At 35.6% G+C, this 24387-nt stretch overlaps 1 protein-coding gene across 4 annotated transcripts in view; it reads right to left on the bottom strand.

Moving 5' to 3' along the window:
• The window catches only part of LOC137396418 (motile sperm domain-containing protein 2-like), a 44111-nt gene that overhangs the window by 19383 nt on the left and 341 nt on the right, over positions 1–24387 (bottom strand). For 3 of the 4 annotated variants that reach the window (XM_068082692.1, XM_068082690.1, XM_068082689.1), the window contains exons 2-11: positions 18932–18977; positions 17663–17821; positions 12611–12697; positions 11133–11290; positions 10521–10581; positions 8730–8768; positions 3937–4061; positions 2361–2555; positions 1182–1330; positions 162–358 (exon numbers count right to left, since the gene is read on the bottom strand). In XM_068082692.1, coding sequence (XP_067938793.1) covers positions 162–358; positions 1182–1330; positions 2361–2555; positions 3937–4061; positions 8730–8768; positions 10521–10581; positions 11133–11290; positions 12611–12697; positions 17663–17821; positions 18932–18977 — 1216 coding nt within the window. Of the gene's footprint in view, positions 1–161; positions 359–1181; positions 1331–2360; positions 2556–3936; positions 4062–8729; positions 8769–10520; positions 10582–11132; positions 11291–12610; positions 12698–17662; positions 17832–18931; positions 18978–24387 lie in introns of all 4 variants that reach the window. The other variant, XM_068082693.1, reaches the window with a different exon arrangement.

Consider the following 24387-nt stretch of genomic DNA (forward strand, 5'->3'; position numbering starts at 1 on the left):
TAAGCTGGATGTGATGAAGAACAGTTGTAGAATTTATTATGTGCTAGAATACCAATGCGTAAAGTATAAAGTTGACGAACAGGTAAAATGTTACTAAGTTTAAACAGTAAAGCAGAAGAATATGTGGAACTGCAGTTGGAAAGAGCAGAAACCAAACTTACCAGCAAGCAATGTTACGTGTACAACATCTGAGTTGCCAGGCAGAAGCATCCCGCGTCCCTGTTTTACTTTGTAATTTTTAGGGTCTGTCGTTCGGACCTTATAAGCGAGTGTCACTTGTTGATCATTGGTTAACTTTATGGAACAAGAGGCGTCCTGGTTGATACCTGGTCGTGTGAACTGTAGCTCGGAGGTTGGTCTGTAATCAATAAGTCCAAAGTAAGTCCAAAGATATGAAATGTTTGTGAGTGTATATTAGTCATTGCATGAAAAAGTAGGCAACTCCAAATATTCTAAATTCTTTATATAAATATTGGGACATGGTCATTGTATAAAAAAGTAGACAACTCCACATATTCTAAATTCTTCATATAAATAATGGGACATGGTTGTTGTATAAAAAAGTAAACAGCTTCACATATTCTAAATTCTTCTTATTGACCAGGAGACATCGCAGTATTCATATAAAAAGGTAGACAGCCCCACATATTCCAAATTTTTTATATAAATAAAGGACATCACAGTCGTTGTATAAAAAAAGTAGACAACTCCGCATATTATATATTCTTCATATACATGTAGATACCTGATAGCACCAGCAAATATGTCTAGATGAACTATTAGAGTCATGAGTAAAATTAGTTGACTTCTATAATCAGACTAAAAAGATTATTAAAGAATAGTTTATTATTGTACATGCCAGTACATGCCATCACATGACAATCACATGACAGTCGTATGCCTAGGAGGTAATGATTGGAGACTGGTCAGCAACTCAGCATAACAACGATAAACTTGGTTGGCCCAATGAAGAGCATGCAAGTAACAACAGATTATCTCTATAGGAACAAACTGATGCATGTATAAAAGAGTACATTATCCCTTTGAGAACAAATGTGATGTATCTATGTAAGTGTACATTGTCATTCTGAGAACACACACTGAGCAAACAGATAAAAATATATCATCTATATAAGAACACACACTGAGATAAAAGAATTAGATGGATGTTGTGTACCCACACAATGGTTATCCGATAGGAAGAAGGTTTGAGAGAAGAGCTAGCCACTGCCTCTGCAGATTCCTCTGCATTTGGAAATGTGGATTCTTCTACTGTCGGTGAAGGTGTGAGAGAGTACTCTTTAACCTGGTCTGTAGCTGCCCAGTTCACCTGCATTAAGATTGTGTAGCGTTAACATGATACACACGCCTCAAATAAAACTTGCTAAATAATATAATGTACCGTCAGAGTGTCACTGAAGCACTAACAGACGTCCAACTGTGGTGTGACCATCAAAAGAGGTTTAAACCATTAAATACGTTTAGTTTACGGAGTCTTTAGCAGCTAACAGTATGTGAGATACTAAGCAATGTAAACATGTAAACAACTTCACATTGATTTCACCGAAACTTGTCCGCTAATCTTTGATTGCCAGACACGAACTTCTCAACAGTCGGGAGACACATGTCTTGACTGTCAAAGACCTACGACTTGACTGTCAAAGACCTACGACTTGACTGTCAGAGACACATGTCTTGGCAGTCAGCGACCTATGACATGACTGTCGGAAACCTATTACTTGACATCCGAGAGACACACGAGTTGACTGTAAAAAACGTCTTGTCGGAGACAAACGAGTTTAGTCAGACACAAATCAAATAATTGTTCAACTATGAATTATGGGAATACATACCATAATTTTGTCTCTACAGGCAAAGTCAACGATGGCCAACTATTTATGTTGCTAGAAAGGAAAGCCTTGTCATGCCTATAACTGAGTATTATGTGTCTCATAAGCTGCTCAGTAAATAAGTTAAGTACATAGTAGAAAAACAAAATCAAATCCTACTTGGCTAGATAACCAATCAAATTGGAAGTAAAATTACCTAACTAAAGTTTTGTGTAAAGATTCGCTTTTTATCAATTGTATACTAAATAATAATACATAACAAACTTGTTTTCTTTCACTTTTTCTTGCAGTTGCAAAGCCACTTTGCAACTGTATGGTTGGTTTATATCACTTCTGCCAAACTGTTGTTTCAAGTTTTGGTGCATCTTTTTTACCCTTGTCTGTGTTTTTCTATTGAAGTCTACACATTTTGACCAAACTTTCTTCTAGCAGATCATTCTAAGTTTGTCTCCATATGGGTAAGAATGACTAAAAGCAATTTGAATCTTATAACCAGATTAAAAGCCTAACCTGTTTTTTGGGTACAGCGCCAGCAGATGAAGTACTAGGCACCTGCTGAGCAATGTCAGGAAGAGAAGAGATAGGAGCTGGAGATGGAACTCTCTCTTCATTATCACCTCCGGCAGGCAAATCCTCAGAATCCTGAAATTCCTCGTCATCAGATATGTCGAGTACAGAGTCGACATAACGGTACTTGTAAGTATCCTGAGAAAATGGGGAATTTATTGGGGATTTATGGGAACTTGGTAGGAGAAATGAATACAGATTAGTAACAGATAAGCAACTAATCAAGCCTCATCCAACAGCCGTTAACAAGATTTTACCCAATCTTATAGCTGATGCCAATGACAAAGTTTAAGATAACCCAATCAATTTAGATAGACGCTGACTCCTGCATCAATGTTATTTCTACTAACACCTACAAGTGTCACCTTTTCACAGATTTTTTTCATAAAGCGGCAATTTCTACATTTGATTTTCATTTTTGATGAAAACTAATTTGCTAGTGCTATAAACTACAAAAAAAAACACATGACAACCCACGAGGTATTGAGTGCAAGTGCAAAGGCTTCGAAGATTGTTTAACAGTGTGAACACCAAAATTGGGCCAGTATATTGATATTTTTAATGTTGTTTAAAACAAAATGTTAAGCATTTAAGCTTTTCTTCTCTTGAGCGAGTGCACAACTCTTATTAGTTCATAGTGATTGAGAAATTTGGTACGAGGTAACAAATAGTGTACTTTATTCAAATCCAGCTGTTTATGTCAGCAATTATAATCATTATTACAGTCATTATAGCTATAGTCATGTGAACCATTAAATAAGATTAATAAAAAAATGGTGTTATATTTGCAGCAAAGTCAAATTTAAAAGTCAAAACATTTACAAAAAGAATCGAGTTAATCAAGAATAAGATATCGTGTCAAGCTTCATCGCTGACAAATATGAAAGAACAATGACATACATGAGTATTGTATTCAAATATCCACAGAGTAATTCATTGTAGGCCTACTGTTTAATACCGATATTGTCATAGGAAACAATATTACTTCATTTGAACATGTCAGAACTTTTAAGCGTTTTTTAGGAACTGCCAAGGTAGATAACATTTAGGAGCATTGTTCGATCACAATTACATCAAAAATTCAAAAAGAGGAAATAACCTAATAGGATTGCTGTCAGAGGGCAAGTTGCACTTAATGCTGTCAGAGGGCAGGTTGACCTTATTGCTGTCAGAGGGCAGGTTGCACTTAATGCTGTCAGAGGGCAGGTTGACCTTATTGCTGTCAGAGGGCAGGTTGCACTTAATGCTGTCAGAGGGCAGGTTGACCTTATTGCTGTCAGAGGGCAGGTTGCACTTAATGCTGTCAGAGGGCAGGTTGACCTTATTGATGTCAGAGGGTAGTAATGGCTAATGTAGTAGTAATGCCAAAATGTAATTTGATACCGCATCAGCCAGTTTCTATCATAGTCAAATTATAACCCATTAATTGTTTTTATATGAGATGCTTGTAGCAAGTAATTTGTGTTAGTAAAACAATTTACATCACTTTTTCATACTTGCACAAGAAAAAGGAACTCACAGTGCCTCCCATGTGTCGGGGCAGCTGACTGCTCGCAACATATTGTTGAATGTTGCTTTTTTTACAAAAGATTACATGCTTTTGCTCTTCTTCACTCAACATCAGCTTTATGACAGCCCATACAGCTGAAAGAGACAGCGGATGAGTGTGATTACTTAAAAAAAATATCATTGACGCAGCACTCTTTGCAAATGATATGAACACGAAACATAGATGTTCAGTACTTGGAAGGCCATACACGCTGACGACAGAAATGACCTCTGAATAAAAGCGAGGACGAGCTAAACAAAACAATAAAGCCTAAAAATCTTGTTTTATTGCTTGTGGCTATTAATGCTAGAAGCATAGTCAAACAGGAGCTGGAACTAAGGCTATGAAAACTCGTAAGGTAAACGAGAGTTGATCTACTAAGGCTACAAAAACGCACAAAGCAAACGAGAATTAAAATCAGGTGCACAGATCATTCTGAGTTTTACAATGTAAGTTATTTTATAGGAATATTGCATCGAGAGATCTAACAAGTATTACAGATCAAGCATCTCCAGTTGGATCACATTTCACAGCCAGCCAAGATTAGTCACACAACTACTGCTGACAGACAAGACTAGTCACACAACTACTTCTAACAGACAAGACTAGTCACACAACTACTTCTGACAGACAAGACTAGTCACACAACTACTTCTGACAGCCAAGACTAGTCACACAACTACTTCTGACAGACAAGACTAGTCACACAACTGCTTCTGACAGCCAAGACTAGTCACACAACTACTGCTGACAGCCAAGACTAGTCACACAACTACTTCTGACAGACAAGACTAGTCACACAACTGCTTCTGACAGCCAAGACTAGTCACACAACTACTGCTGACAGCCAAGACTAGTCACACAACTACTTCTGACAGCCAAGACTAGTCACACAACTACTTCTAACAGCCAAGACTAGTCACACAACTACTGCTGACAGACAAGACTAGTCACACAACTGCTTCTGACAGCCAAGACTAGTCACACAACTACTTCTGACAGACAAGACTAGTCACACAACTGCTTCTGACAGCCAAGACTAGTCACACAACCACTTCTGACAGCCAAGACTAGTCACACAACTACTTCTGACAGCCAAGACTAGTCACACAACTACTGCTGACAGCCAAGACTAGTCACACAACTACTGCTGACAGCTAAGACTAGTCACACAACTACTTCTAACAGCCAAGACTAGTCACACAACTACTTCTGACAGCCAAGACTAGTCACACAACTACTGCTGACAGCCAAGACTAGTCACACAACTACTTCGGACAGACAAAACCAAAAGCTAGATGGTATAAACAATGCAACATAAAATAGCTGTTCTTAATGTCCGCTGAAAGATGACGATTTGATAAGTTGACAAAATGAGAACAAGTTTCATCTAAATTCAAAGTGTTTTTGCCTCCCATGAAATCTGAATAATCCAAGTACTTCAACATATTTCACCATTGCCCACTTCTCTGTATCAAAATACGGCAACTATTTTATGAGTAAAGCCTTATATTAACCACCATACACTTCCAGCAAGCTTACCAATCATAAATTGATCTTTACACAAGAATAGTGAGGGAATGCACAATGTTTATCTCTAGATAAGATCTGAAGAAAATTAACAAACGATGTGAGAGGGATGGCATTGGAGTTATCTGAGCACAAACACGGATTACTGAATAGACATGCCGAGTAACTAGAGCTCACACCATAGTGTAGAGTAGCTGAAGAAGATAACACCATAAACAGCTATGTAAAGGCTCAAATAGAAGCAAACCTGTAGCCATTATTGAGTGGCTATTAACAGCACTGTTACAACAATATACTGTATAACAACAAGGCCCCTACTCTGTCTGCATGTAACTTCATAGACATCTAAATAGCCCACATGTGAGAATGAAAGAAGCCTTAGACGACTCCATAGAGCTGCAAAGAAGCCTTAGAAAACTCCATAAAGCTGCAGAGAAGCCTTAGAAAACTCCATAGAGCTGCAAAGAAGCCTTAGAAGACTCCATAGAGCTGCAAAGAAGCCTTAGAAGACTCCATAGAGCTGCAAAGAAGCCTTAGAAGACTCCATAAAGCTGCAAAGAAGCATTAGAAGACTCCATAAAGCTGCAAAGAAGCCTTAGAAGACTCCATATAGCTGCAAAGAAGCCTTAGAAGACTTCATAAAGCTGCAAAGAAGCCTTAGAAGACTCCATAAAGCTGCAAAGAAGCCTTAGAAGACTCCATAAAGCTGCAAAGAAGCCTTAGAAGACTCCATAAAGCTGCAAAGAAGCCTTAGAAGACTCCATATAGCTGCAAAGAAGCCTTAGAAGACTCCATAGAGCTGCAAAGAAGCCTTAGAAGACTCCATAGAGCCGCAAAGAAGCCTTAGAAAACTCCATAGAGCAGCAAAGAAGCCTTAGAAAACTCCATAGAGCAGCAAAGAAGCCTTAGAAAACTCCATAAAGCTGCAAAGAAGCCTTAGAAAACTCCATAAAGCTGCAAAGAAGCCTTAGAAGACTCTATAAAGCTGCAAAGAAGCATTAGAAGACTCCATAGAGCTGCAAAGAAGCCTTAGAAGACTCCATAGAGCTGCAAAGAAGCCTTAGAAAACTCCATAAAGCTGCAAAGAAGCCTTAGAAAACTCCATAAAGCTGCAAAGAAGCCTTAGAAAACTCCATAAAGCTGCAAAGAAGCCTTAGAAAACTCCATAAAGCTGCAAAGAAGCCTTAGAAGACTCCATAGAGCTGCAAAGAAGCCTTAGAAGACTCCATAGAGCTGCAAAAAGCAAAAGCACACAAAAAGCAGAATATATTTCATACTCAAGCATTTCAAGTGCTGGCACACGCTCATTCATAATCAGTGATAAGTTAGGTGCAGACAGTCCAACAAAAGGAGTGGCCGAACGATCATTATAGTAGAGACAATCTGATTGAAAATACAAGAGCTGATCGAGGTGCCAGTCTAATCTATTGATCCTCACTATACCTAACTCAAACAGTACGACTTCTGTTAGATGATCAATTGCTTTTTTAAATACAATAATATTAAAAAACTTACATCTACAGGTTATTATTATTAGGTTCTTATTGTTAGTATTTAAGAAAGTAATGCTTTGAAATGCAAAGGCACTTTGCAATGCAAGGAAACAGTGATATTACACTGCATTACCACACAGTAACACATTAGCTACTTGGCAGTAATAATTTTCATCACTGCAAATGGAAAAAGTGACACGTTATTTGAATCCTCACTAGAGCAACTCACATGTTCATTGAATTAATCAAATACATTGGCCAGGTATCAATGAGAGTAATTGACTAGAATGATAAATCCATAAATATTTATATTTGAGTGATATATACCTGCAGTCTATAGCATTTGTTAGTGTATGAGGCTGTGGATTAACTGAACTGATCTGAAGCATTATTTAGCAAAAGATCAGTCGATACCAATCCAGATACCAATACAGATACCAATCCAGATACCAATACGGATACTAATACAGATACCAATACAGATACCAATCCAGATACCAATCCAGATACCAATCCAGATGCCAATCCAGATACCAATCCAGATACCAATCCAGATACCAATACGGATACCAATACGGATACCAATCCAGATACCAATACGGATACCAATACGGATACCAATCCAGATACCAATACAGATACCAATCCAGATATCAATCCAGATACCAATCCAGATATCAATCCAGATACCAATCCAGATACCAATCCAGATGCCAATCCAGATACCAATCCAGATACCAATCCAGATACCAATCCAGATACCAATACGGATACCAATACAGATACCAATCCAGATACCAATACAGATACCAATCCAGATACCAATCCAGATACCAATACAGATACCAATCCAGATACCAATACAGATACCAATACAGATACCAATCCAGATACCAATTCAGATACCAATCCAGATACCAATCCAGATACCAATACAGATACCAATCCAGATACCAATCCAGATACCAATCCAGATACCAATCCAGATACCAATACAGATACCAATACGGATACCAATCCAGATACCAATCCAGATTCTCTGGACAAATAAATTAGCCATATTCTTTGATTACACAATTTGTGCAGTCATTGCAGACACCTCAAAAATTGTTCACATCTAACAAATTATCACTAACTGTTAAATTAATTGCTTCATGTGTTGAATACTACGTATGAGCATTTTGTTTAAAATACAATATTATTTTTATTAGTTTTTTGATGCCAATGTAGATGTTAACCAATGAGTGAATTCCCTACATATATTCCTTGACTCATTGAATAAAGAGGTAATTATTTGCTGCGGCTTCTAATCAGAGAGCCTCGTTCTGACGTTCATTTGGTTGTTTTATGAGTGCGTAGCCAGCCCTTCATAGTCAGCTGATTACAGAAAGAGTCAAAACATTGAAAAAGAAAAACAAAATACAACAACTGTAAAAGACTAATTCTGATTCGGGCTCTAGCATTTACCAAGCTTATAAACTATCACTAACGACAAAGAGAGACGACTCTAAGTGCTCTTTGACACATCGAGCTCAGTAAATGCAAATATTCAATAAAAATGCATGTTTATGCAAGGAATAAACGAGCGTGTGAGAGACATATGTTTGTGTGAACGATAAATATGTGTACAAAATACAATAATTGACAAACAAAGGATATCGGGACAACTTAGTAGAGCTATATGCTATCGACTAGCTACACTACCATATACATGCTACTGTAAGATAGAAAGAGACTTACTGTTTATAATCCATGGCATGTCATAGACAAGGAGATATTCTACAAATAAAAAAATAAATACAATTGACAAAATAAACCAAATTCTTACTGACTAATAAATAGTTGTTATCTTTATTCTCACATATAACATCAGATGCATAGGTTACTTATGCATCTGATGTTACCTAGGTAAATTACAGGTAACATCTAGGTGTGTAATAGTTGCGTCATGTTGAGTTACTATAGTCAGCAATGTTCTACTAGCCATTTATGTGTCCACATTACATATGCTTATACAGTACATCACATCTAGTATGTTATACTCGCGCACTACGGAGAAGGCATGAGGAATGATAGAACATGTCTGTAAAATAACATTCAAAATGTCAAACACCAGTCACGAGTTCTTGCTTGCTAAATAAACAGCCTAAAGAAATAATATTTTTACTAAATTCTGCCATGCCAATAATACTATTATATTACTAAAAATTCCACTGTCATACAGCCCACGACCAAAGAGATATTGGAAAAAAAAAATAAAGGGTACTGATGGTTGAGAAATGCAATATTAGCAGTCAAATGGCACTGCAGTGCAATAGGATAACTGCAATGGTAGCTGTAATGTACTGGGTGTTATTATATACAACAAATAGCAATAATGAAAAGAAAAGATTATATGTTTATATCTCTCCCCCTGCAATAGGAGAGATGCAATATTGGCCAATATTAGAAGTAAAATACACTGATATTATTAGAATAACCAATATTATTAATATAGTAATAATATAAAACCAATGCACAATTTTGTTTACATTTTAAAACATCATAGCTAGCAATATCAAGAAGTTGTGATATTTATATAGATTTTTAGAAAACCTGAACTACATAGTCATTGTTCTGTAGTCATCCAAACTTATAATTAAGTATTGTAATAACCTCATAAGGATCGTTAGAAAAAAAATCATCGTCATTTCCTTTACTTACACTGCGTTGGACATCAGTTAGAATACCAAAGCACTCAAGAATGTCTAAAATTTCAGTTACTTTGAAATCGGCAAAAATGAAACTTTCATGAAATGATTTCAGTACTCCTACGTTAATTACAGAAACCTTCGTCAATTCGACAATGCTATAGACTGGTGAAATGTGCATGTTATTTTTCCGTGAAATCCGCACGACTTAATCGTTCTATTCTCTGTCGCTCGGCGTTTCAATTTCCGGTCTTAACTTTTATTAAACCAGGCTTGTCAAGCCTTTTGTGAAGAATTTCAGCCAAATTAATTTGTCTATTTGTGTATAATTCGATCAAATGGGTAAGTTTTAAGACAATGCCGACGGTATACAAAGACTTAGTAATATATTTAAATAGGCTTATATGTGTTTTGTATCGTTATTATACTTTAACGACTCTACAAAACGATGGTTAAATTTGTTGATGAGATTTCAAGACAAGGGTTCGTCTCATTGTTGATGAATAATTTTTGTAGGTTGTGTGCACATGCATTTATCATAAAAACTCTCAAACATCGCATCCGCTCGTTTGGTCGTGGGAATATATCTAACGAACTGGTAAACTTTAAAATGCGTATAACACGCTAGGAAAGAAAATAGTGATTGAACAGAGCATTTACAACACATGTTAAAGAAGTATGGTTTCAAGTGTAAGAATACTTACGGTACATTGCATGCCACAAAAGCAGGTGAGGAATAGTCAGAGCGCCTACCTAACATGCCATTAAAGTAGGTGAGGAATAGTCAGAGCACTTACCTAACATGCCATTAGAGTAGGTGAGGAATAGTCAAAGCACCTACCTAACATGCCAGGAAAGTAAGATGTGAAGCATGTGATGAGAAATTTCGTTAGATCCATATCCTGTAAACGAGAGAAATACCTCATTACAAAAGAGGTATAAGTTACATAAAATACGCTATTCTCATAAATGAGAAATCTCGCCCTTGCTTAGGCAATAACATTGTTATATCAAATTGTATACATACTCAGAGAGTGAATCTAGAAATGGGACAAAGCTTGTCCGTTCATTAAGAAAATTTATCGTCAAAATAAATTTGCTACATACAGACACCAGTCTGGAGGAAACCAATTAGATTATGACAGAGCCAGCCGGGCTGAGGACCGAGTCATTTGAAAACTGGCCTGCTCGGCATGACAAGGACAGCCCGGTCCTAAACAGTGTGGCGAAGCAAACTCCATGAGTATAAAGAGAGAAGACACAAGGAGAGAAACAGAAGAAAACAAAAAATGAACATCCATGCTCTTATAAACCACTGATTACTGTAAAACTTATTCTAGAACAAATAAATTATTGACATGAACGAACGATGGTGTCATCTTGGAGCGGTTAAGGGTTAGCCTGAACTCCTTTACACCAGCACCGAGTGTACATATTAAACTTAACAACTTACTACATTGGTCACTCCAACAGCCGTCATGTCAAGCAGCGCTACAACTCTCTGCAATGGCTTCCTCCTCTGGTAGTTATCTAACATGTAAGCTATCATCAAACGAGCATTTTTGTTATGTTCCGAATCGCCCTTCTTATTCAGTTTTATACAGAAGTAGTCTGCAAGAGAAACAAGGAAAAGCATTTGTGATATGTACTAAAGGTTTGCTTTTATAATCTTCCTATAAAACTGGCATATAGAATGAATTATAATATGAATGCAACTGGTCAAATGTAATCAGTATTAACTCATTCGAATCCGACTCATTTCCATGTGATTTATCCAGATACTCACTCAAATTTGCATTTTTTATCAGAACATAACATTTCAAATCGGTGGAACTACATGTCGATAATAATTTAAAAAACTAGTTTTTTAATTGGCTTTATGCAGTCCTTCACTGTCTTACCTCTTCTAACTCTATATATTCACTCCTGAGAGAAAAATCAATCAAAATCGATCGAGTTTAAAGTCGCCATGATGGATTCCTGTTTAGGCTGATGTCAACATAGGTTTAGTATTGTGGTTATACTGTAACTACTGCAGAAGATATCATTGAGAGAAAGGTTTGATTTTGTTTGATTAGCCAGAGTTTATTTTACATAAGCCATCAAAAATTTCTTTTTAATTACTTGGAAATGACAATACTTGAAATGGGTTAAGTCCAAAGGCAAGATAATTCGTGTTGGTAGCCTAGCAACGATTAGAATACCCAAGTATATTCAAGATGGTTGCGCATGAGTTTACTCTAAGAGTGTGCAGACAAAACAGCCATTGTCCACAATTATATACAGATAGATAGTAAATAAAGTATAAGCCCTCTTTTCTGTGTCCAAAAGTAGAACGTAGGCTATAAGTGTAACCCTTTGTTTTAAGCATCTCTTACTCGTGATACTAAACATGTTTATAACCGGTGAAATTCTTCTGACCTCTAACAGGTTTTTCACCTTTAATGACTTGAAATCATTAGGAAGACCTTTTGGCTTTGCTAAAAATGAAAAACAAGCAATAAACCGATAACAATAATTTAAGAAACAGTCTCTATATGTACTGTAAACGGAAATTTGCAATGCGTTCCAAGTTCCCGTAGAAATGTCATACAGTTTGGCATCGTTTTAATTTGTTTTTCATATTTTATAACTTTTCTAGCCCTAGACACACTTATACTCTATAGCTTTATTTGTCATTAATTTATAAAGAATATATTAAAACTCGAACCTTTCATTTCACAATCAGGATTTTTTTTTTGAGTTGTTAGAATTGCTAACAAATGCAAATATTTATATATACATGACAATGTCTAGAAATGACCAATCTATGCCAATCTTTTTCCACTCATGCATAAATATGTTACAGACACCTGCTGTTACCTGCTACAGACACCACAAACGTTACAATACAGTTTCCAAACCTTTTGAAAGCATTTCATATGTACTTACAGATATCGTTGCCAGACAGATTCTGATTGTGAAAGTAACACGCACCAAGTTTCCTGGCTTCTAATGATATACTTTCTTCTGTAATATCTGTAAAGTAGTGTACTTTGCTAGACACATACTACACTGTCATAACAACAGATTACTTCAAGCAATTTTGTGAGTGATTTTACAACAACAATGCACTGGATACTGAAAACTCTTGTGGCAACAGCAAATAAGGTCAACAGGTTAACAACACTCCATGCTCTGGATGTATTTTTTTTCTGGTATATTGACAATGTTGAAATTTTTGTCTTTCACACATCCTGAGAGTCTATATTACTATTGCTACAAGTATTACAAAGGAGAAACTGTAAAATTATAAAAGACACTACATGTCATTATATATATATATATATATCAGAAACCTCTAATTGAGCGCCATGGTGATGTATTTTTCAACCCTTCCTCCATAGTGGCGTTTTATTAGAGGTAGTGTTCAAATAAAGGTGGCAATATATACCGTACAGGATTAATTTATTCGCTGAGTTATATTTCGCGAAAATTGAAATTTCATGCATATTCGCGGATTAATTTATTCGCGGCTGAAAACGGTCACTCTCTAGGAAGAGTTAACTCTATTGCAGATAGCAATAGAGTTAACTATACACATGCGCACATTGCGTGTTCCGGTTTCTATTTAGCTTACAACTACGAGTCGATCGTGTTAAGCTATAATTTTTTTGCTGCGTTCAGAAGTTTTCACGAATACTCATCGATTTTGAGGCCTTTGATGAACCAACAATTTGTGGCAAGTAATGAAGTTTTTTCAAAACCATTTACTAAATTAGTTGAATTTTACTTTGGTTCTTCGGTAAAACGCAATATTTATTTTTTCCATCCCTACTGCTGCGTTATTTGTTTTAGTGTGAGAGAGAGATCTTTCATCATGCACGGAACCAAAATGACTGCAAGGGTGGTAGATGTCATTCTTAGAAGATCACCAATCATTCAGGGAGATCTTGAAAATGAGGTAGAAGTGACTGCAGCTGCTAACGAGGAGAATATATTTGTTTTAAAAAAGGAACAAAAACGCCTTTACGAGCACAAATCTTTGGCCAACCGGCAGAACTTTGCAATAGTAAGCCACGAGGAGAGTTCTGATGATAACTTCCTTACCAGTCATGTATTAGCGAGAGAATCGCCTTTAACATCTACCCAAGACAGTGACAACGACAGAGCTGCTATTACCAAAATAACTAATCAGAGAGCACCATTACACGCTAATATTCACTTATCAAGAGTACCAGTTTAATTTTATTGCTAGACAACCGCCATATGGACTAAACTGTTTATATTTACTCCATTCATCGTTTGTAAAATTTTATTTGTATTTGAAATATTTTATTTGTACACTCAAGTTTGCAATAAATTATAATATATCTATACATGAAATAAAATACATTATATAATTTAACCATGTTTGCTGCACCGATATCAAGGAGTTGTTGTCGATAAAGGTGTCTAGGTTGACTGGTTGCTTCTCTGCCAATATTCTTGCCTTGATGAATATTACTACTTGTCTTTAGTTTTCGTAATCGGAGTAGGTTGTTTCATTCTCAATCTGCAGCAAACACAAGAAAGAAAAAATATTAATAAGTGTTAAGGAAGTACAAAAACAATAGCTGAAGTATTTGATGAAAGCGATCAGCTTTAAAACAAAAGAATTAACTAATGCAGTTAAATATGGAAAAACGTATCTTCACTGCAAATCAAATACATACCATAATGTCCAGATCAGAATCATGATCGTCCTCAACTTTGGTATTAGAGATTGATGGAGTTGATTTCAATGTAAAGAGACTAGGAGAGATTGTTTGCGATGATGAAGCCATGCCGAATAACTTGTGAAAACCTTGAATAATTTTGTAAAGTTTGATGCAATGGCAATAAAACTCGAAGCCCGGTGATGATTTTAAAGAAGTTTTGGAACTCGGCTACGTTTAGTACTTCTGCCTAGTGGCTATTTTTGCGATGATGCCATTCTGCATATCTTGTGACAACCTTGAATAATTTTGTAAAGAAATGTGATGCATTGGCAATGGTGTTAACGCAAAGCCCAAGCAATGATTTTAAAAATGTTTTGAAACTCATCTACGTTTAGTATTTATATTAAAAACCAGCTTAGCGGCTAGTTTTTAATTTGATGCAGTAGTTATTCTCCCTTGTGATTAAAAATAGAACTAATTATTCACGGAATTTTATAATTCGCAGAGTTGCCTGTTCGCGAAATCGCAAATTTTATAACCAACGAATATTTTCATCCTGTACGGTATATACCATAAAACCTCTACTAGTTATTTGAACGCCATGGCGCTCTGTTTGTCAACCCTTCCCCTATGTCAAGAGGTCCCCTCTTCCGCTTATGTCAAGAGGTGACATCCAAATAAAGGTTGGAGGTTTTTTAAACGCTTCGTCAGAATTTTTGAAAGATAACTTTAACCCTTTCACAAGCGAAATAAATGTCGCCTATATTTTCCACTCTCCTTCGGGCAGAGCGACATTACCCTTTTGGATGCAAGAAATATTTGCTAACTTACGGGTAGCTGCAACTTGTAATAGATCTCTAAATAAATACCGTAAATCGACTCACCATATAAGCTAAGGTCTAAATTTTGGTCTAAAAATGCTGGTTTTGACACGTACTCGCCGTATAAATCGATATATTTAACAATATTGCATAAAAGCTCATTGCACTCATTAATATGTTTGCTACAGTTTGCAGCCAAAATTGGGTTTTGATGAGCAATAGCAGATAAATTATCAGTGTCAATCGATTTTAAGCCAAATTCAGATTACCGCAATGATGCTATCAAATAATATGCGATAAATCTGCAAATTTATAAACTTTATAATAATAGTAATGTATCAAATGCTACAAGCATATTTTCAAAACAAGTGACATAAACAAACCATATTTATAGAACAAAAATTTAGAACAAACAAATAGAACAAAAACCACATTCAAGAACAAAAATAAGCATTTTTAAAACAAAAATATTAGCATCGTTTGCTCGGCTTTCAGATTGCTTTGCTTTCAGATTGCTGCTTCATTTCGAACCATTTCACATTCTTCTGGCTGTTCACTACCTTCAACAGTGTCTTCTGACCTCAACTCCTCTTCTGCACAGCCGAGCTAGTCGATATTAGTGTCCAAACAATTTTTCAGCAGAGCAGAGATTTTACATGATGCTATTTACAATACATATACACTTCTCCTCGTCCAATTAAAGAAAAACCACATGTACTCAAGATAGCCTTAAAATTTTAGCCTCAAAATACATAGTAGCACAGATTCCATTGTAAATGCAAAAACTTTTCTCACATACATCGAAGTATCAAGACTATTAAACAAGGAACTACTATTAGCCTGAGACAGTGATTAATTATTTCAATGGTGATGCATTCAAAGTTTTAACGAAAAGAAAACAAAAAGCCTAGGAGTTAGACAACGAATGATCTATTTGTTATTGATGTAATCGAGTCGTTATTAGTACAGTTTTGCAGACACTTCTTTCTACTAGCTAAATTAAAGAGTGGTGCTCTATTTTTTAACTCTTCTCCCATAATGGCGCTCAAATAAAGGTGGCGATCAAATACAGGTTTTACGGCATATGGATATATAGTAACACCTCTAATTGAACGCCACCTCTATTTGACTGCCACCTTGACATTATTTGATCTTTATGAACCAACCCATAATATCAACTGATCAGTAGAAAAGTGTCCACAAAATCGTATGAATTACGAATTGTTTACATCAATAACAATTAATTCTCTCATTGTCCAATTTCAAAGCTTTTTGTTCTTTTTTCGTTAAAACTTTAAAAGCAACACCATAGAAGTAATTAATCACTGTCTCCAGCTAATAGTAGTTCTTTGTTTAATGTGGTCCTGAGACTTCCATGTACATGTAGGTACATAAAAATCGGTTTACATTTACGATGGTAGATGAATGATTAGTTTAGGGTGAAGATTGCGTTTAGCGAACAAAAATTTTAAGTATTGCATTTGTGCTAAAAACAACACCTAAAAGTTGTACTCTGCTAAAAGAATTACTTGTACGCTAATATCGACTAGTTCAGCAGTGCAGAAGAGTTGAGGTCAGAAGACATTATGGAAGGTATTGGACAACCAGAAGAAGTTCATTCTATCGAAAGCAACAACCAGAACGCAACTATCTGAGCAAACAATGCAAATATTTTTGTTTTAAAAATGTTATTTTTTGTTTCTGCATGTAATATAAGTATGGTTCGTTTATGTTACTTGTTCATGAATATATATATTTGTAGCAGCGTTTGATCGATTACTATTATATAACTTATAAATTTGCAGATTTATAACACATTATTTGATAGCATCCTAGCGGTTGTCTTAACACAGTTTACAATAGATCGACGCTCATAACTCCTCTTCTATTGCACAAAAAGTTAGTTTTGGCTGTAAACTGTAGCAAATATATCAATGAGTGCATTGAGCTTTTATTCAGCATTGTTAAATGTAGATATAAAATAAAAATGTGCCTTCAAATCTAGAATGAAATAAAAAACTGAAAGCTCTAACAAACTACAAAGCAAGGCACAGGCTATAATATCAACGCAGATTAATTGCAAGCAATAGATAACAGCTGGTAGAGATATTTTTCGGCTTCCGAATGCATATTGCATTTAAAGATCTTTGACAAGTTGGAGGTAAGTTAGCAGATTTATTGCATCCAAAAGGTTTAACATTGCTCCGCCGAAATAAGAGGGCAAAATATAGGCGACATTTGTTTCACCCGTAAAAAGGCTAAATTTATCTTCTCAAAATTTTGACGAGCAATTTAAAAAATACAACGCCAGCCTCTATTTGAACGCCACTGACCGCCACTAGAAAAGAAGAGTTAAAATAGAGCACCATGGCATCGAATTAAAGGTTTTACGGTATTTATATATGGTATTTAGCATATATATATACATGTATATACAAATTCAATACATTCAATAAATAGGGTGATGGAGCATTGGTACCTACCATTTACACCAAACTCTTTACGCCAAGCTAATGTCGTCTTCATCATCTTCACAGCGTCAGCCACCTGGTACTTTTTGTGTAATAGAAAATGTCTAAGCCATGTGTCACTCTCTCGCACCCTCTTAATATCACGCTCATCAAAGACATCAGGCGTGATCCCTGCAACGAACTGTATGTGTTGGAACTAACATCCAAAGTCCTAATGTTAGACAGTTTGCTAAAAAGATATATTCTAAATACGAAAAAGTGTGATTAATCACTCAAAACAGTACCTAAATCACCTTCCAGTATCAAACAGAAACATTTTTCAATCTCTGAGTATTAGATTTACCATTGGGTGATAAAAGTTAAACTAACAAAAGGTTCAAGTCATGAAACTTTAGCTTTTGTGACTTCAATATTTCTTTGAAATTTCACATGTATCAGACACTGCCTAGCAGTCATGAGTTACTTTGCATTAGTTCATGAACAATGCAGTGGAAATATGGAGTTCATGCACAGATGCCACACAAAATAACAATGCATAATAATGAGGGGTAAATGTACATTATTGAGGAATAAATGTATTTTTAGAAACCAACAATCAACATTAAGGCATATCAAATACAAAATCTAATTTTACAGAAATTATAAGCACTACACTATATGAACAAACCAACAGTTCTTTTTGGTATTTCACCTTATGGGTTTATGAACTAATTTAGTTGAAATGTCAGCTCTTGTAATATCATAAAGCATTTATCATATCATACAAAGCATATCAATAAAGCAATCATACACAGTGACAAAGTTGTAGTCTAATATTTTGACTAGCATGGCACATACATGAATATGCATAGATGTAAGTGAAGTGTCTACTCCATGGTTATAAAGATCTGGATTACTTGATGTATATACATGGCATGTGTATACACAGGTGAAGTTGTCTACTCCATAATTATAAAAATCCAGACAAACACGACTGACATGTACATGCATATCTATCGGTGAAGTTGTCTACTCTATGAGCATAATGATTCATAAATGTACAGATAAAAGTGAAGCTGACTGCTCAATGATTACAAAGACCTGAATAAACGTGGCATGTACAGGTATATGGGAAGTTGTCTACTCCATGAATATAACGATGCCCACTAACATGACATGTGTAACCTATGATTACACTAACGGCTAAAGTAAATACGATGCATACACAAAGTATATAAACACTAAATAGTAAGCAATTGTCTAGAATGCTAAGTAATTTGTAAGTCTCTGTATGACTGATACCTGCATGTTCAGATATAAATCTCCTGCGCAAATCAGTAACTCGGCTCTACAAAGTGAGAATAGGATTCAGACAAATTGGCATTGTAAAAAAAAAGACATGACGAGATAAACTCACTCACGCATGTATTTTTATATCCACCTTATGCTGTGAGTTGGCAAAAAATGGCAAACTGATTCAAGTGACGTGCAGATAGCAGCTAATAAGATACATGTACTAGCATTTAGGTTTTTGACAATTTTGTAAAAGCACTAAGATTACAACAGAACATTTAAAACTAAATTTCATTAGAGAACCATCACAGCTTCATAAAATGAATGCTATGATTAACGATAGCATAACAATAAAAATAGCATCTGTAAAATGCAAATCCCACATCAGCTTCACTAATCGCCTCTTAGAAATAAAGACTACCTTTGTATAATGCATCTACAGTCAAACTTTGACTTACAATAACTTCTACATATGAATTGCGGAACATATAAAGTAAAACTTGATCAAATAACACATAATTTGCAACACATGATGACAAATAAATTCATTGAGTTAATTTAAAGTATATCTATAATTGTACGTTAGAGCAAATAACACCACATTCTTCTGTCACTCACTCTTTTACCGAACCTACGCAGAGCTTGGCCTGTAATTCTGGTAACTTCACCTTTACGGTAGAGTAACAATAAAGATCTCTTTTTGCTGATGTACACTATCAATTTAGCTTTCGCATCTAGTATAGGCTTCTACATTTAGCTTTTAACATAGTAGAGTGAGAGGGTTCTGGTGCTACGCTTATATCTACGTTGAGGATAACACTGCTTGACTTCTTCTATTCAACTGTGCACTTGCACAAGTTCATTTATTGATTTATTAATATCATTTATTAATGATATAAAATAGTCTAATGTGGCTGATAATAAATAGTATTGTAAATAGCTTTTCAAGCCTTATGACACAAATAAACCAATACATAAGAAATCTTGTTTTGGTGAAACTTTAAAAGATGCATCGAGTTGTATCTGGCAAACTCATTCTTGTTTAATAAGCTCAAATAAAATTCTACAATAGTACTAATGTCAAACCTCTACTTATGGTTCCCTAAACATGAAATCTTCAAAATTTGAGGTAATATCAGAGTGAATATTTACACGCTAACTCATTTCCGGTATTTCTTGAAACATTATAATTTTTTAAGCCAAATAGAAAAGGCTGGTAATAACTAAACAATATAAAAATACATAAAAACAATGAAAAAATCTTATCTGCAAAATAAATAACATAAAATAGCTTATCTAGTTTAAAAAACGGTAAGTTATGCCTCATATGCCTATCGTCTCCTAAACTCCCGAACATATACACTACTGACCTACATTTCCTTTATCCTCTTTGCATTGAGAAGTGCTTTGCTTAATTGGTTGCTTTTTTACACTAGATTTAGTGTTTTAAAGTGTAGATTCTGACAGTTTTACATGAATTTTTTCGTTATGCCTGCAGCATTCATTGAGAAGTTTAAGTGAGTTTTTGAGCTAAAAAAAACATTTAATGAAGTATCGTATACTTATGGAAACATTTTCTGTCACATATGAGGGTCGTGAGATATTAAACAGATTTCTTCTATTACAGCAGTCTTTTAGGAAATTATTTGGGTTCAGTGTTGTAATATCCTAGACAATGGAATTGTCTTCCTTATTGCTGCGTTTGTAAACAAATTAATCGCCATAGATATGACAGGATACAAGCCTCATTTTGAAGTGAAAGTCAGCATATTATGCGGTCCTATTATTTGAGCATCCTCTTTGAATTGCCGATGCCGAGCTGGGTATTTTTGAATCTTATTATTATGTGAATTATTATTACATACATCTGACACTTATATAATTACAACGATGTTATAAGTGTGAATACATTTCCAGTAAGCAATGCATGGCTGATCAATCTATCAATAACTTGTCCGCTCGTTTTCCTGTGTGATTTCTATTGACTTTGAGATCCTGAAGAGAATATAAAAAAGATCCGTAATTAAAACAGATCATATTATAACAGATCCCAAACAAGTGTGAAAATTGGTCTCAGGTTGGTTGACCAAATCATATTAAGACTGACATAATTTTTCCAGCACATCTTCCTTTGAATGCATTTCTATGAACAGCCCAATTCTGATAATGATCTTGAACTACTGCCATTCTCGTTGTCTCTTTCTCTCTTGTCAAACAACGCCAACATGCCATCTCTCATTCAGACGCCTGTACTTCTTAGGCATCCAGGCAGAATTGAGCTCTCAAGCAACTTCTTGCAAGCCTTAGGGGAAGTTTCTAGCACTTCCATGAATAATTTCATGAGATGAAGCGCATGTGTAACATTTCATCGTCTGTTTTTTTCTGATCGTCGTTTTTCTTAAATCACAGATGGCATGAGACAAAAAGCTGATGATGTCTTGGTTTGTGGTGACGGCGTTTGTTTCCTCTTTTACCACAGCTTTGGTGCCCATTGTTACATTTTCCATGTCTCAAATTACTTCCTCACATGCTTTAGAGAGGTTGTGGTGCCAATCCTCATTTTGAAAAACCCGATCGTGAAAGCCATTGATGTATTTTTCCTTTTCGCAAGGGTGACCAGACTAAGGTCTTCTCTAGTCGTAAAAATAATGAGTATATCACTGTTTTTAATAATCTTAATTTATGTGCAGTAGATTTGTTTTGAGAGTACCAAATAAATTCAGCATAATGCACAGCAGGCTTGCGGAGGCTCGTGTATGCGTGTAGTGTAGCGCCTCCATAGGTGCTCTATACACGAGGTGTTTTATTCCTTTAAATATGCTACTTGTCGTTGCACACTTCTCACCAATGTACTGATCAAACCTCAAATCTGTATCAGCACACAAGGATATTTTATACAGTTATTCCTGACAAGGGTTGAGCCCCCAGAGTGTAGTCTGCTTTAATGAAAGCTTTGGTAAAACTTTTTCTGGCATTTTCCATTATTTTGATTAGTTGTGTACAACATTGATGTAAAAGCCTAAAATCTTACAAATCATAGACAGTTTAGTAAATAAGTATGTCATCAGCATAGAAACCAACACTGTCTTAAATCATCTGGAATATTATTAATGTAGCAGAAATAGTGATTGGGTATTAATATAGCCTGTCTTGACAAGTTGTTGTTTTTGCGTAGTTGTCCCCCGTCGAGCGGCGAGCAACAACGGCTTGTCACAAGACGTTCTGCACCTGATGCATCAGCTGCACTTATAGGGAGTTGTTCTCTTCCGTCTACGCGGCTTGGCCGTGATGTTATGTCGGTCGCTCCATTGGTAATCATAACGGATTTCACGCAAAAATTTATGTAGAAAAAAACAAGATTGCAACGTTTAACCAAAGACCAGTTTCTGTGATAAACTTTAGTAGAACTTAAGAATAAAATAAACTTAAAATAAAATCCATAAGAACAAATAAAACTGACTGATACAAAAATAGAAATAAAACTGACTGAGCGCACAAAAAACGACATGTTTCGTCGCTGTTGTTGCCTAAGTTCTCAAATTCTAATAATGTTTACTGCAGAGAGGGGTCGCCAGTTAAACGTTCTTATCTTAATTTTTCTACATAAATTTTTGCGTGAAATCCGTTATGATTACCAATGGAGCGACTAGAATAACATCGCAGCCAAGCCGCGTAGACGGAAGAGAACAACTCCTTATAAGTGCAGCTGATGCATCAGGTGCAGTACGTCTTGTGACAAGCTGTTGTTGCTCGCCGCTCGACGGGGGGACAACTACGCAAAAACAACAGCTTGTCAAGACAGGCTAGTATTAATACAGAGCCTTATGATACCTCGTGAAAACAATAGTTTTGTGAGCTTGCTCAATTTAGTACTACTTTATGCTGTCTACTTTAAAGAAACCATGAACCCAGTTTAAGAGGTACCATCAATACCAAGAATATTCTGTAGCTTTTGCAGCAGTAGTAGTTGTGGCACTTTGTCAAACGCTTTCTTGAAGTTAATAACTATGGCATGTGTGGTCTGTCTATGATGGGAAAATGCAACTAGGCCTTTGTAAGTGGTAAAAAGCCGAGTGTAACAAACGACCACTCTTAAAGCTATGTCATCTATGGTAGAGTTGTTTGCTTCTTTGGGGTAATGCATGAATTGTGTTCGATGTGTTTGCATGGAATGAATGTAAGCGGTATTGGCCTGTAATTGCTACACAATTCAGTGTTACTCCTCAGTGTATTGCAGTTACATTTGCATAGCTTCATTATTTTGCTAGTTTTTGAGAATTTAGGAAAGCTTGTAAGAACAATGAAAAACACAGTCATATTATGTAGTCAATAAGGTATTAGGTTTTCTGATTCCATCGGACCCAGAAGATTTTTCATCAGAATAATCTTAAATGAGATTAGACCCTTCTTTTAATGAGATATCAGGGTGTGTAAAATCTGTTGAGCTCATTAGCAAAAAATCTAGGCTAAAATTGACTAGTAAAGAAAAGGTTGAGAAGCTCCGCACAATTTTCTGCGTCATATTTGAGAATGATTTGGCTTGACTTTTTGCTTTTATTTGCTGTAGGTACCTGTAGAAAAGCTTAAATTTACCTTCTTAAGTGGTTAATATACTCTATTAGCATAGTAGGGTAGTCGGATGACTTGCAGCTCTTTTTTTCTCATCCACCTATTTTGCCTATGTAGGCCCCATATAGTTATCGGAATCATACGAGATGTGCTTTTCTTTATTATACACTTTATGTTGCTTTTCAAGTTTTAACAGGCTTTTTGTTAAACTACTCTGATATGAAAATATGTAGGTACATGATAGTGAGTATTTGTTGCAAAGTATTGTTGATTAATACTCATGTATTTATACCTTTTGTGTGATCTCTTGTTACGGTCACTCCACTTATGTTTGACTAGTTCCTGTTGATCTTTTTGTTTATTGTAGTACTTGTGAGTGTATCAAGTAGGCTTTACTATAAAAAGATCTGAACATATACATTAATGACTTATTCCTCATACAAACATCATATATCTGTCATACATAAACATGTATACTACAATGGTCCCGAATAACTCAGTTTTTCAAGTTTAGTGTGCATTCCCTGCAGATGATCGCTGAATATTCTCATCAGCTTTCCTATAGAACTTAACTTTTCAAGTGGCTGAAAATGAATTGTTGACAATATGTTTGATTAACAACATCATTAATGAATGAGTGGTAACTGAGCCCATGAGAAACACTTTCAATAGAATGAACGTTTGCTAGATCACTGGTGCACAAGGTCCAAAGTATTCCCTAATGTAGGCCTACATGTATGTGTTGCAAGAGTTGCAATCTGTTGTAAATTGCGCCTACAGAGTGTATACAGAGACTCTTAATGCAGGTATCTGTGGATGGATGATGGCTTTTGAGAACTTGAATCATGTAGTTTCAACGTAAGATTTAAACAACTTCTCGAGTAAAGCGATCGCTT

The sequence above is a fragment of the Watersipora subatra genome, chromosome 5, assembly GCF_963576615.1.
Source record: "Watersipora subatra chromosome 5, tzWatSuba1.1, whole genome shotgun sequence".
NCBI classification, from domain to species: domain Eukaryota; kingdom Metazoa; phylum Bryozoa; class Gymnolaemata; order Cheilostomatida; family Watersiporidae; genus Watersipora; species Watersipora subatra.